Source organism: Pleurodeles waltl, chromosome 3_1 (genome assembly GCF_031143425.1).
Source record: "Pleurodeles waltl isolate 20211129_DDA chromosome 3_1, aPleWal1.hap1.20221129, whole genome shotgun sequence".
Classification (NCBI taxonomy): Eukaryota; Metazoa; Chordata; class Amphibia; order Caudata; family Salamandridae; genus Pleurodeles; species Pleurodeles waltl.
The window spans coordinates 971431322-971444303 of NC_090440.1; the positions used below are offsets into that span (position 1 = coordinate 971431322).

Sequence of the window (12982 nt, forward strand, 5' to 3'; positions counted from 1 at the left end):
GAATGCTATTTTGCTATTTGGTAATCCATTTATCAAATCACAAAATAGGTTTGCGAGTCGCAATCAGGAAGGAGCATGCCAAGGGCGTCCCTTTCTAATTGCGACTCGCAGTGATATGTATGATTGTTTTGTGACCATGAATGCAGTCGCAAAACAACCGCAGTTCACACCAATTTCAAATTGTTGTTAACCCATTCGCGAACGGAAAGAGGTCCCCAAGAGACCCCTTCCCCTTTATGAATGGTAGCAAAAACCTTTTCTAAGAGCAGGCAGTGGTCCCACGGACCACAGCCTACTCTTAAAAAATGAAACTGAAACGTTTCATTTTTTGCTTTTTGAACGTGTCCCGTTTTCATTTAAGGAAAAGGGCTGCGTTTAAAAAAAAAGATTGCTTTATTGAAAACCAATCACAGCCATGGTGGTCTGCTGACTCCAGCATGCCACCATCCCTGTGATTTCTGAGATTCCCAGTGGGTCGCAAATTGCGTCATACCTCATTAAAATTATGAGGTAGGTCTATTTGTAACACACCAGGAATCGCAAAAGAAACTCAATGGAGTTTCGTACATTTGGAATTGTGATTTCCTAATTGCGATTTGCATGGAATCGTAATTAGGAAATCGCAATTCCAAATGGTCATACATGTGGCCCAAAGTCATTTAAAAGTAAGCATGCTGTTTACAAATATTTAAATATTTTACTGTGCTGTCAAATTGTGTAAAGTTTTTTTGTTATGTAGATGAGGAGTTCTTTCGTAACGTTCCAATTTTTAATACATTTATAGAAATTGGATACGACTTCACAACAAAAGCTTTGCACATCTTAGAGGCACCAGGAATGTTACCTTATTTCTATGAAGGCCAACACTTCTGTGGGTGCTTGCCATAGCATCGCTGCCCTGCAACCGTGAACTCTGTTGTGTTTTGACCCAGTGACTCACCATCCACAGACAGCCCGGCTTCACTGTCTTTGGAACAGTTTCTTTGGTGTAGATCTTCCCAACTAAGGGTCCAAAGCGTGTCCCTGGGGGGATGTACTCTCTGCTGATGACCCCAATCACCTGCAATGAAACAAAATAAACTGTTATGGTCTTATTGAATAAGTCCTAGCCTAACACAAGCCAAGGGAGAAGCACACAGTGGTCTGCTACACACTGCAAAGCTAGGCCACGAGCCAGGGCAATGGTTTCACATTCCTTTTTCCCCACAGAGGCCATAGATGCACACATTTTACACACTTCAATCATCACATCCACTAACAACTGCTGCACAATCCTAACCACATTTCAAGTACATACACCACCAGCTGCTCCACACCACATCCGGTGTTCGCCATATTAATCTCTAGCTGTGCCACGTGCAGCTCAACATCTAGCAGCAACTGCTTCGTACTCATACACCACGTTCACTTATCGCACCCTTAGCTGCTCCACACCGCTCCCCTTCAATAATCACAACTATCACTTAAACATACCCACCCCTGTGACTACCTTCTAACCACACCCACAAACAACTGCTCAAAACTCACACCAACTACTCAACACACAAACATTTACCACTGACTGCTAAAGATACCTCTCACAACACACTGATCATCAACTACCAAACGCACCTCTTTCCATACTCTGACCACAATCTTCACTAACTGTTCAATAAAAAACCCACACTGACCTGCAACTGTTAACCATACCTGCCATGACACGCTCACTGTCAACTGCTCAAAACATATATCACAAAACTTGACCACAATGAAACCAACTTCCCAGCACAGCTTTCCCTTTATTCTTACCACACCCTACATACTCATGACAACTGATCCACACATATGGCATCATGTTTAACATAGTGGCACTCTTCCAACTGATGCATGCACCTCACCTCACATCACCATGGACATCGATGACCCACATTCTTCAAACATATCACTCACTGCTTCATAGGAAAACCCTTGGGCCCAAATTTAAGGATAGCCTTGCACCATCTAACACCACATTAGCGTCATTTTTCTGACACTAATGTGGCGTTAGATTGCCAAAAACGCTGCACCATATCTACAAAGTGGCACAAAGCATGCACTGCGCCACTTTGTGACTCTTTACGCCACATTATGCATGTGCCATTCATGATGTAAGCAAAGGGGGCGTTCCGGCGCAAGGAGGCCCGCAAAAATGACACAATGAAATCTACAAGATTTTATTGCGCCATTTTTGGCGTCATTTTTAACACCTGCTGAAAGCAGGCGTTAAAAGGACGCACCCATTAGAATCAATGTGCCTCCTTGCACTTTGCTCCACTAGCATCAGAATTTTTCCAAAATACGGCACACACATGGTGATGTTAGGGGGAGCAGGGGGCCGCAAGAAAAGTGTCTTTTCATTATGTGAAGCGCCACTTTTCTTAAATCTTGGCATTGGAGTTATAATTCATCTCCCCTCCCTCTTACACGTACCTCATTGCTGCTATTGTACTGGAAGGCCAGATTTTGGGGGAGGGTAGCTCTTGCGCGAGGGAGGCCAAAAGAAGTATGGAGATCCCACAGCTGATCATTAACAATATATGTAACTTCCTCAACCGGCTGTGTCCCCATATCGCTCCTATCTCTTGTCATCTCTGATCTTTGCCACTCTTTGGTCACAGGGCGGACATTCCTAGAAGAAAAAGACTCATGCTGAATAAGGGCCATACTGGGACTGCCAATCTCACGTGTTGCAGCGACATCACAGGATCACTCATTGAGGTGTAAAGTCAGGAAATGGCATCTGTGTCAAGTGGCCTTTGGGTATTAATGAGAGAATGCTCAGCAAACACATAATGCTTCTGTGCACTGTGTGGACATTCTTTGCTTGCACGATGTATATGGAGAACTTAACTTTATTACTGTACCCCGAATGTTTGTGCTTTGTTTGAATAAAACAATAAAAATAAGTTTGGGGTTTTTATAAAAGGTGGCTCTTCTTTGTAGAATCTTGCCCACCAAATAACTACAAAGGAAACTAAGGTTCCAATGTACGACCATTCCAGATTGTGACTCGCAATTTGTATTTTTTTGCAAGTCGAAATCTGGAATGTACAGCAGTGTCAACCACACTGTTTGCATTTCCCAATGGGATCGCAAATGACCTAACTCATCAATATTCATGAGGTAGGTCGCAATTTACGACCCCATTGGGAATAGCCGCACTCACAGGGATGGTGGCCGTCTGAGGACAGCAGACCACCATGTCTGTTACTGCTTCTTAAATAAAGCAGTTTTTTTTTCCTTAAAGGAAAAAGGGATGCATTTCAAACAAAAGAATGAAAAGCTTTCTTTTCATTTTTTCGGAGTAGGTAGTGCTCTGTGGGACCACTACCTGCTCTGAACAAATATTTCCGCTGACCCAGTGACATATATTTTCGTGATATGGTAGAGTGGAGTGTACTGTGGTGCGTTGTGGAAAGGTGAGAATTTTGTGTGGTGAGATGTGGCTTGGTGTGGTATGGTGTGCTGCAAACTGTTGAGGAATGGTTTATAGCAGTGGTTCCCAAACTGTGCGCCGCGGCACCCTGGTGCGCCGTTAAAAGTTGCCAGGGGCGCCACGCACATTTTGGAAACATGATATGAACATTTTAAAAAAGATTTATGAGTGCAGTTTATAAATGACCTGTTTATGACAAGTTAAAAGTATTTTGCGGCCCAGTAACTCTTTAGCATTTTATGTGGGGGAGTTACATAAGCCCCACCTGTCAAGGTCTTGCCCTCTGCAGCATGGTTTCACCAAACGTGATTAGTTGTTCTTAAATAAAAGCCTTCGAGCTCTGGAATGTTATTGCTCCCGTGGGATCCTCTTGAAGTGCGCACATCGGACGTGTTCCTTGTTGAATTTACAATAATCAGGTAACTATAATTATTATTATTAGGATTTCTAATCTAGGGTGAGAGAGAGGGCACGGCAGGACCGGAGATCACAGGAATGTGCAGGAAATTCTCCTAAGCAGCGCCGATATAGTAATTATAGTATTATTATTAATAACTAATGTTCTGTTTTTAAAACAGATGGATATTTCCGAGGGGCGAGCAGGAGGCCCCTGTGTAGTTTCCGGACAGGAGAAAACTGCTAACAGCTTGATTCAGCACACACACAGAAGTTGAGTTTGTTTATTTAGGTTAGAAGACATTATTAGAATTATTAGTTCCTTGTTGATGACAAGTCCAGGGGAAAATTGCAGCATTTCTGCTTTGTGAAAGATTAACCTTCCACCCTTTTCTTATTATTAAGCACACCTTTCCTTTTTTCCCCATTTGTGTTTACTAAATGCTAGTAAATTGTTAAAAATAAATTATAGGACCACAGTCCTCCCTCACTTGCATGCCCAAATCAGATTACTTACTGAGTCTTACTGCCAGGCGAAGGCAATTTTCATTGGGATGCCAGAAAAACAGCCATGGGAGGTACAGACCAAGTGGAACTTGGAAAGCACAGTTATCAAAAGCTGAAGCCTTTGAAATAATTTAAGGCAGCGGTGCCTCCTAAATTCTCAAGAAACTGCAGAGTGGGAGTGTGAACAGCAGTGTTAATTTGTAAATAAAAATGTGCCGGTGCCCAAAGTCCTCCTTTTAAACATGTGGCTGCTGCAATTAAATGTGCGAAAATGGAATACTGAGGCAGTGTAATACAGAAGCCATCTCAGGCCTCTTCAATGATTTTAAAGCCACTCTCTGCCCCTTCAGCTCACTCTTGCAGCTTTCTGTTTTCTCCCATTGTGACACTATTTCGTTTTTCTCTTCCTTGCTTATCACCGGAAACAACAAGCACAAATTAAGCACTGGTGAATGATCAAGTACTGTTAAGTAGTTTTAGAGGAGAAAGTGACCAGATTGAAGGCAGAATGTGTGCACCAAAGGTGAGGTCTGAGATATGTGTGTGGTCAAGGCAATGTAATGACATTGTAAACAGAGAAGAAAATACGTGCATGGAGGACAGCAAGTGTGACACAGGGGAGAGATGTGGCTACATTTTTTAGACGTTTAAGAATGAGAGGTTGAATTGGAGGAGATGTGGTCTAGCAGGGAGGAGGAAACATACAAAACATCCATGTTATGCTCGTTGATATAATTAAAGTACTCCAGAGGCTGGGCTTACATCGCCCACCCGAAGAAAAAAAAAAGTAACATAATGGGGAGCCGCGGGCAATGGCAAATATATGTGAAGGGAGCCGCGGGTCGAAAAGGTTTGGGAACCACTGGTTTATAGGAATGCTGTATTCCCTAACCACTGTGATATGTTTCAAATCCTGAGTTTGGACTTCTTTAGACCACACGTTCTTAACATATACTGCCTACCAAGATGTCTAACGTGTCTCCTACGCCTTATAGTCCTCATTGTATTTGTATATGCGACATAAAGTGCTGTGACACCCTGCACTGGAATGAGTAGCACTACAAAACAAGAAAATATATGAGAGAGGGGCTATGGGGAGATGAGGTGCATTGTTGGAGGGTGGAAGTGAAGGAATTCATGGAGAAGGAGATCATTGGCGGGTGCCAAAAAAGATAGTCACTCCGGGCTCCAATAGTGGTGAAGTTGACCCTTAGTACTGAGATATGTGGAGTTCATTAGTGTGCTACGGTGGAATGTTACTGTTTGTTGTCATGTGTATTACATTTTGTTCGAAATTACATTTACATAGGCTTCATGCACTTGACGAGGTAACTATATAGAGCATCATAGTGTAAGGTGATGGTAAATTAGGATGCTGCCAATAATTATAATAAAAATGTTGATATTAGTAATTTAGAATAATGAAGTAATCAAAATAACACTGACATCAATAACAATGCAAATAATACTACTACTAATAATAATAATATAGTTGTTAGTATTCATAGTAATATTTGAAAAGAGTTTGTATTAACGCCCTGCCCCCTCGCTTACCGGCTCTCGTCCCTCGGGTTGGTTTAGCAGTCCCTCCAGGGCGTACTCTTTTGTGGACGGACCTAGGGTCCACCAAGATGTCTCGTGGGGATCTCTGTCCTCCGCAGCTTCCAGCAGCGATGTCTGGACAGGTATATGAACTGTATTAATCCCTCCCCCCCACACTTTATTCTGCTGTCCCATAGCTTTCGGCACTGATGCGTTGAGGATTAGGGAGATTACCCAATCGCACGCAGCGTTATGGCCTCCACGCCACCCCCGATGAAGAGATCCGTATGGGGGTTGGGGGTCTCGGTTGTCACCAGGGTAGAAGAAAGCGACTTTAAGGGGCGGCAGCCCGCGGGAGCTGAAGTGACTTCTCGTGGGGCCACACCCAGCGGTTAATGAATCATGTTGTTTCAATTCGAGACCACGTACGAGCCGGGGACTGTTCGCACGCCCGCTTCAGGAGGCTCCCATTCAACCCAAGACCAATGATGTGGGAGAAATGGGCAACACTCCGGGGGCCGTCTTCACTTTCTCCACCGGACCCGTCATTTTAAGTAACGCCTTGGAGCAAAATAACAGTTGGCTGGTGGAATGTGCCTGTTTCTCTTTTCGTTTTTTTTCTCCAATTATTATTAATGCGCAAACAGGTTAACCAGATAGTTGCATGTACATCAAGCCCTTTCGCTTTACAAACCAGGATCACCAGACGCTTTAGTTAAAATGTGGAATTGGGGCAAACAATCGGGCAGCACGACTATGAAGCAAATAAAATGACAGTGCTATAGAAAACGACATACAGCTCTGAAACACATTACAGCTTAACCCAGCGTTAGCCACTGTTTCCTAGAAAGGGAGGGGCGTAGAGACCCGAGAAAAAGGAGAAATGTCCATCAAAAGCAGACAATGCCCACACGTGTTTACAGGGTCGGCTTTAGCGCTGGTGGCGCCCTGTGCGACGGTCTTTTTTCGCACCCCCCACCCCCACACACACACCACCACCTCCTTGGATTCCCTCACTACTACCTGGCAAATGTGCCCCTCATCTCTCCATCGCCCCTTCCACATATATTAATTTGTTTTAAATAGCTTGTAAAGGCTAGCTTTACTCAGTGCTTAATTTGTAAATAACAAGGTGCCGGTGCTCAGAGCTCTCCTCTTAAACACGCGGCTGTTGTAATTAAATGTGGGAACATGGAATATTGAGGTCGCGTAATCCTGAAGCCATCTCAGGCCACTTCATTCCATTTAAAGCCGCTCCCTGCCACTTCAGCTCACTTTTGCAGCTTCCTGCTTTTTGCGATTGTGACACATTTTCGTTTTTTTCTTCCTCCGTCTTTGCCATATGTGTCTTTTGCTCGCAGCAAATGCTTGGGGGCGAAGAATAAGTGCCGGCCCTCAACAATAAGTGCCGGTGCTCAGCACCGCAAACAAGAAGCACTGGCTTTACTAATCCACTCACCTATCACCAGAAAATATAGTTCTGTTCTTTGCAGCAGGCATGTTAACCTTCTAAGCTACTTTATGGCGAGTCAAAGCTGCCCCTAGACGAAACTCCCACCTCTCTCCCTAACAGGAACATTAATCACAAGCTGTAACTTGACATTTTAATTGTTTACTGAAGGTTTGACGCACAAATTACTTTTCAGTAGGTGCTTTTACTTTTAAATCGCAAGTTTCGTAAAACATTGCTAAACACAGAGCCCCCCTGAGGTCAGCGCCCCCAATCCTGTCAGCATCCGGTGCGGGCGCACCGCTCGTCTCGCCCTAAAGAGGGCTCTGCGTGGTTATATCTTCTTGAGGGTAGTCAGAGATTACCGGGTTCAAAGAACAGCGGAGTCCACTCCACCTGTCATCCTTCCGAGGTCGATAACATGGCTTTCCTTGGCTTTTGTAATAGTACAAGATTTTATTTTATTTTGAGCACTCACACACTATTCAATGTGCGGGAGAGCCCTGTAGAGGTTCGAGATTCGCGAGGAGGATGCTGTCAGCGCCCTCGTCTTTGGGTGTGAGGGGTATGGGGGGGGGGGGTGTTCAGAATGCGCCAGAAGTCGGTGAGGAGGGGTGTGCTTTTTCCAGGAGGGAGGAAAGTCCAGACGTTCTGGGGTTTAGTGACAATGGTCCTCCCAATGCCAAAGGTTGGAGAAGAGGGTTCTACCTGGGCCACGGGTTCTTGGGGGAGATTCTATCCGTGCCAGGTGGTGAGCGTCCCCATGCTTCTGAGACTAGCAAATGGTCTGTAAGCGAGGGACACACATGTGCCAGAGGTTGACAGAAAGAGGTCTGCTGATGGCTGATACTAACAAAGACATATATTTGTGCCAGTGATTGCTGAAGAGAACCATCATGGCCGTGCCTCGTGGCTGGGACGAGTCTCATCTGTGCGTGGCTGGTAAATGGAGTGAGGACTGTTCTGCTTCAGCTAGGGATTGGCAAGGGAGACCTACCTGGGCTAGGGGTTGGTGTGAGAGTCCTACACGACTATGGTTTGTGATGGGGATCCTACCAGGCCCAGCAGATGGGGAGAGGTCCCGCAGGACCCGTTTCTAAAGGGTGGGCCACTCAAGGATTACTTTGGCCCACACCGAGGCCATTCAGAACTGAAAAACAAAGTTATTTTTTTACCTTAATGTTTCAAATGGGCATGCATCTCTATTGCCTCTACCTTATGGTTTATTTTAATGATTGACACCATTGACAGGACACTTTCAGGCCTGGGGAGAGGTGTGATCTCAGACGAGTTAAGTCACTGTTACGGATATCCTGAAAAATTGATTAAGATTCAAGGTTTATTACATCACGTTTTTAAACTTCAATGCTTTGCAAAGAAAAAAGCTGGCTAAGTTTTTACAAAAATGAATAACTGTAAACTGGTCCTGTATATCGGCAGAAACATTTTTGCTGCTGCACATAGCAAGGAGAAGCATGCTGCAGTCAAAGTTCTGCATCAAGATTTGGCAAGCAGATTCTCTCCCTTTCCCCAAAGTCAAAGCACATCAGAGAAAGCGAATTATGAAGCTCATTGGGTGCTGATTATTGTGTTAGAAATGTCAAAAGCGGGCAGATGCAAATACCTAAAATATCACATCATTAAATACTTAGTAGTTCTTTGGTCAGTACCCATTCATCTTCATAGCCCACCCATGCTTCTTTACGGCCCTCCCAAACAAAAAGTCCTGAGTCCCACCTTTATTAGGAGTCATTGGAGAGGTCGTTCTTGTGCCAGTGGCCAGTGGGAAGGTCCTACCTGTGACTGGATGGTAAGCACTGGTGAGCTCTCCCTCCCCCGCCCGGGAAGCAGGGGCTGGTTATAAACCTCCTCCCTGCTGTGCTTGGTCACTGGCGGGAGACCGCAGAGAGACACAGTCTGAAGAGAAGGGACGCTCTGCTCAGTTTTGCGCCTTGCTTTAAAGTGTGTTCATAGACAGGAAGGATGTAAGAGACGAGTCCGGGGGCAGTTAAATGTGGAGGGGTGAGGTAAGCGAGTGAGAAAAGTGCTCTAGAGATAAAAACTAAAATCAGGCAAAGCCCGCATTCGTAAATATCAAACTTGTTTTATATACCAGTCAAAAAGCATAGTGGTAGTTTTTCACCATAGTTTCTCCTACAACCTAGAGGCAATCACGGACGCCCCTCTCTCTCTTATTATTTAGTTTTTGCATTGGACATGATGTCAGAAATCACTAACCTATGACCCTGGATCCCACTGAAGCAATGCACTCTTCCACACCACACCACATGCACTACATACATGAATGGTCAGCCTGGGGCAGAAAAGAGGACTTTGCACCAAAATAAAAGCAACCCCCATTAGCAAATCAGATAGCTAAAAAAAAGTTCCTATTTTTTTGCAAATTTGGGCCGTTTTCAACTGGTAAGGGCACCCTGTGTAGGTGTTTTGCTAGATATAGGAGACTGCTTTTATTTGTACTTGCTGCAAGCAATGTTTGTTTAAATATCAAAGAAATCACCAGTAAAAAATGGCCTAGCAGACCATAAAACAGGCCTACAAACTGTCAAAAAAGTCGAACACACTGACCTGAAATACCATCTCTTCATGCACTGCCTCATTGCCTATAGGCAGGGTTACTGAAATTATGCGGTAAAGGAGGCCCAAATTATGCGGCAGGGTTCAGAAAATTGCACGGCATGAAAATGCAAATTATGCTGCATAATGTAGCACATTTTATGATAGTTTTATTTAATTATTTTGTAATTTTTACACTTGGCAACACTCTCTGGGCATTGGTTGCACCTTATTAGAATGAGTTTAACACTCACATAAAGCAATGAGCAACAGAAAGGTGGGCAGTCAAGCTTAGCAAAGAGCCTTTCACTGCGCCGCAACACGTTACTGTGTTTTTAGTGACTTTTGAACCGTCTGACCTTCAACCATTTTTGCTGCTAAAATCTGCAGATTATGCAACAGATGATGGATTATGTGGCAAATCGAGAATTATGAGAAAACGCAGCAGCCACATAATCGCATAATTCCAGTATCCCTGCCTATAGGCAAGTCCAGCCTGGCATTTATGTTGAAAAATAGTAGAAGCAGGAAAGGGAAATGGAATAAGAGAGAAAGAGAGACACTGGGTACTACTACCCTACTTCGTCACTTTGCTGGGCGTTGACATCTGCAGGTCAGAATGGATAGCTAGAAGCAAATAGGAGATCTTTTGTACTCTGCATCTCATTTTAAAAGTGCAAGACTATACCTTAAAGATGGTTCTGTGTCACCAACTCTCTGTGTTCTTAGTATGAAGATGAGATTCCTGAAACTGAAATGTGATATATAAGTGACTACTTCAGTGCTTACCAACCTCCATCCCTATTTTCAAGATAACAACCTTAAGATCCAAAGAATATGCTTTGTGATATTGATTGATTAAGGTTCTGACGTCTCTTGTGCAACTGGAAGTTATTAAACATACATTTACATTTTGTGATTCCTAACCTTAATCAAATATGTATCACTTGTACTATCCAAACTGGATTATGCCAATAGCCTCTGCCATGGATCATCTCTATCTGTTATGAAAATACTACAACGTATCCAGAATTCCGCAGTGAGGCTACTATTACATATAAAGCCGTAAGCCCACATCTCCCCTGCCTTGAGAGCACTACACTGGTTACCCGTTGCCAGGAGATGCACTTTCAAGCTGCTTTGTATCACCCACAAAGCTATACATGGAACAGGACCGCTTTTTATCAGAAAGAAAATTACCAAATACATCCAACAAAGAACCCTCCGCTCAAGATTGGCACCCGCCTTGGAACACCACCATACAAGAAAAAGACTATAGGTGGTACATCCTTCTCCGTCCAAGCAGCCAAACTATGGAATTCATTACCCCCAACAATAAGAGCCACAGATAACTTTCTTGTCTTCAGAAAACTACTCAAGAGTTGGCTCTTTCCTTCATAACCATCTTATTCAAACAACTATGAACTGTATATGCCTATGTTGATAAATATTTTTTTCAGATTATATGTATATTTCTATTTATTTATAGTTTCTTTAGAAAATATGTATTGCTACTATGTCATAACAATAAAATACACACACACTCTTTAAACCTGTTTGACTAAGTATTTTTACCCATGATTCTAATTATGTATTGTATGTGCATATGTGTGTGTATTCATGTGTGTGTGTATATATATATGTATGTATGTGTATGTTGGTTCTGTGCTTGGCATGTTCGTGGATCATTGCATGGCTCATGGGTGGGTTGTTATACTAGATATCTATGAATTCCTGCTCTCATCTTATCACACTTATCTACTCATCACTCTTATGTCATGTCTCTATCAAACTATCCTCCATTCTCACTCTGAATCCTCCCAAATCCCTTTTACTACTTTCATCTCCTAAATATCTCTGCCTAAGCTCTTCCCTCCGCTTCCACATCTAACTCATTAAACCTCACTCTACTACTGTGGCCTCCCACACAACCCTACTAAATTCTCCTGCATTTATCTCACCCTGCTACTATGCTCTCCCTAACCCTTCCACATACTCTTCCCCCTCTGCCCCCCTTTACGCATCCCAAGCCTTTGGGTTGAGTAAATGAAGGATATACTCCCAATTAACACTTCTGGATTTCTTTCCTCCTCCACCCCTCCTTTACTCCAGTCAATCTAACTAACAAATTCTCATATCTGCGGCTGAAATTAACTCATAATAATACTAAAACTGTACTCATTATTTAATGATACTAATCCATCACTAATTCTTGTTGGGTTCCAGAGTAGCGTGCTACTCATCGGAAAGTGCTTCAACGCCTCGTCAGGGGTAGTAAGCGCTGTATAAATACGATTACAATACAATACAATACTTACTAAATGCCCCATTCCTTAATACACATTATATATTCATGTCATGAGCAATGATACTTGACGTAGGAATTTTGTGTCAAGATCAGAGGTAAGCATTATGCATTAATCTTTTATTGCTTACTCCATGAAGCTTATCAAAGTAACTTTAACAAGAGCTTAAGTTCCATAATTGGAGCTTTGCAGTCCTTATAAACTCAGCATAGCAGCCACTTTTGCTGCTCCGTGTCAGTTAAATGCCTTGCTTTTATTCTAATGATATTTGAATTTGTTAATTATTACATGTGATACTTTCTTCATGGACAAGTTATTGTTGGGGTTATTGTGAATCCCAATTTTGGGCACAGTTTGGCTTGTTTATGTGTTTAAAAGAGGGAAGTTAAATTTACTAACAGTGTCTTGAATTACATTTATTGTATGAGTATTTGTAGTGTAATTTTAGTTTTTCTGATTCCATTTACGAGTGCCGATTTGGTTGCTTACAGTTTTGTCGGTTGAGCACGCACACAGTCCTTCAATTCCTCAGGGTGCCACTGGACCATAAAAGAACCATTTTTGATGTAGGCTTTAGCCAGTAACAACAAAGCAGACCTTGAACCTCCAGGAAGAATTGATGGGTGGATGGGACAACCTGTTGATGTGATGAAGCATGGCACCAAGGCTGCTGGGTGAGAGTTTGCCTTAAGTTTTTTTTATGAGGATCTACATGACACACCAACTACAAAAACAATGTTCCTTCCTTTA

General features: G+C 43.1%; 1 protein-coding gene across 1 annotated transcript in view; it reads right to left on the reverse strand.

The window, feature by feature from the left end:
• The window catches only part of ZNF683 (zinc finger protein 683), a 71683-nt gene extending 65276 nt beyond the window's left edge, over positions 1 to 6407 (reverse strand). The window contains exons 1-3 of the mRNA XM_069224032.1: positions 5912 to 6407; positions 2449 to 2647; positions 941 to 1060 (exon numbers count right to left, since the gene is read on the reverse strand). Coding sequence (XP_069080133.1) covers positions 941 to 1060; positions 2449 to 2607 — 279 coding nt within the window. The 5' untranslated portion in view covers positions 2608 to 2647; positions 5912 to 6407. The remainder of the gene's footprint in view (positions 1 to 940; positions 1061 to 2448; positions 2648 to 5911) is intronic.
• Between the last annotated feature and the right edge of the window lie 6575 nt (positions 6408 to 12982).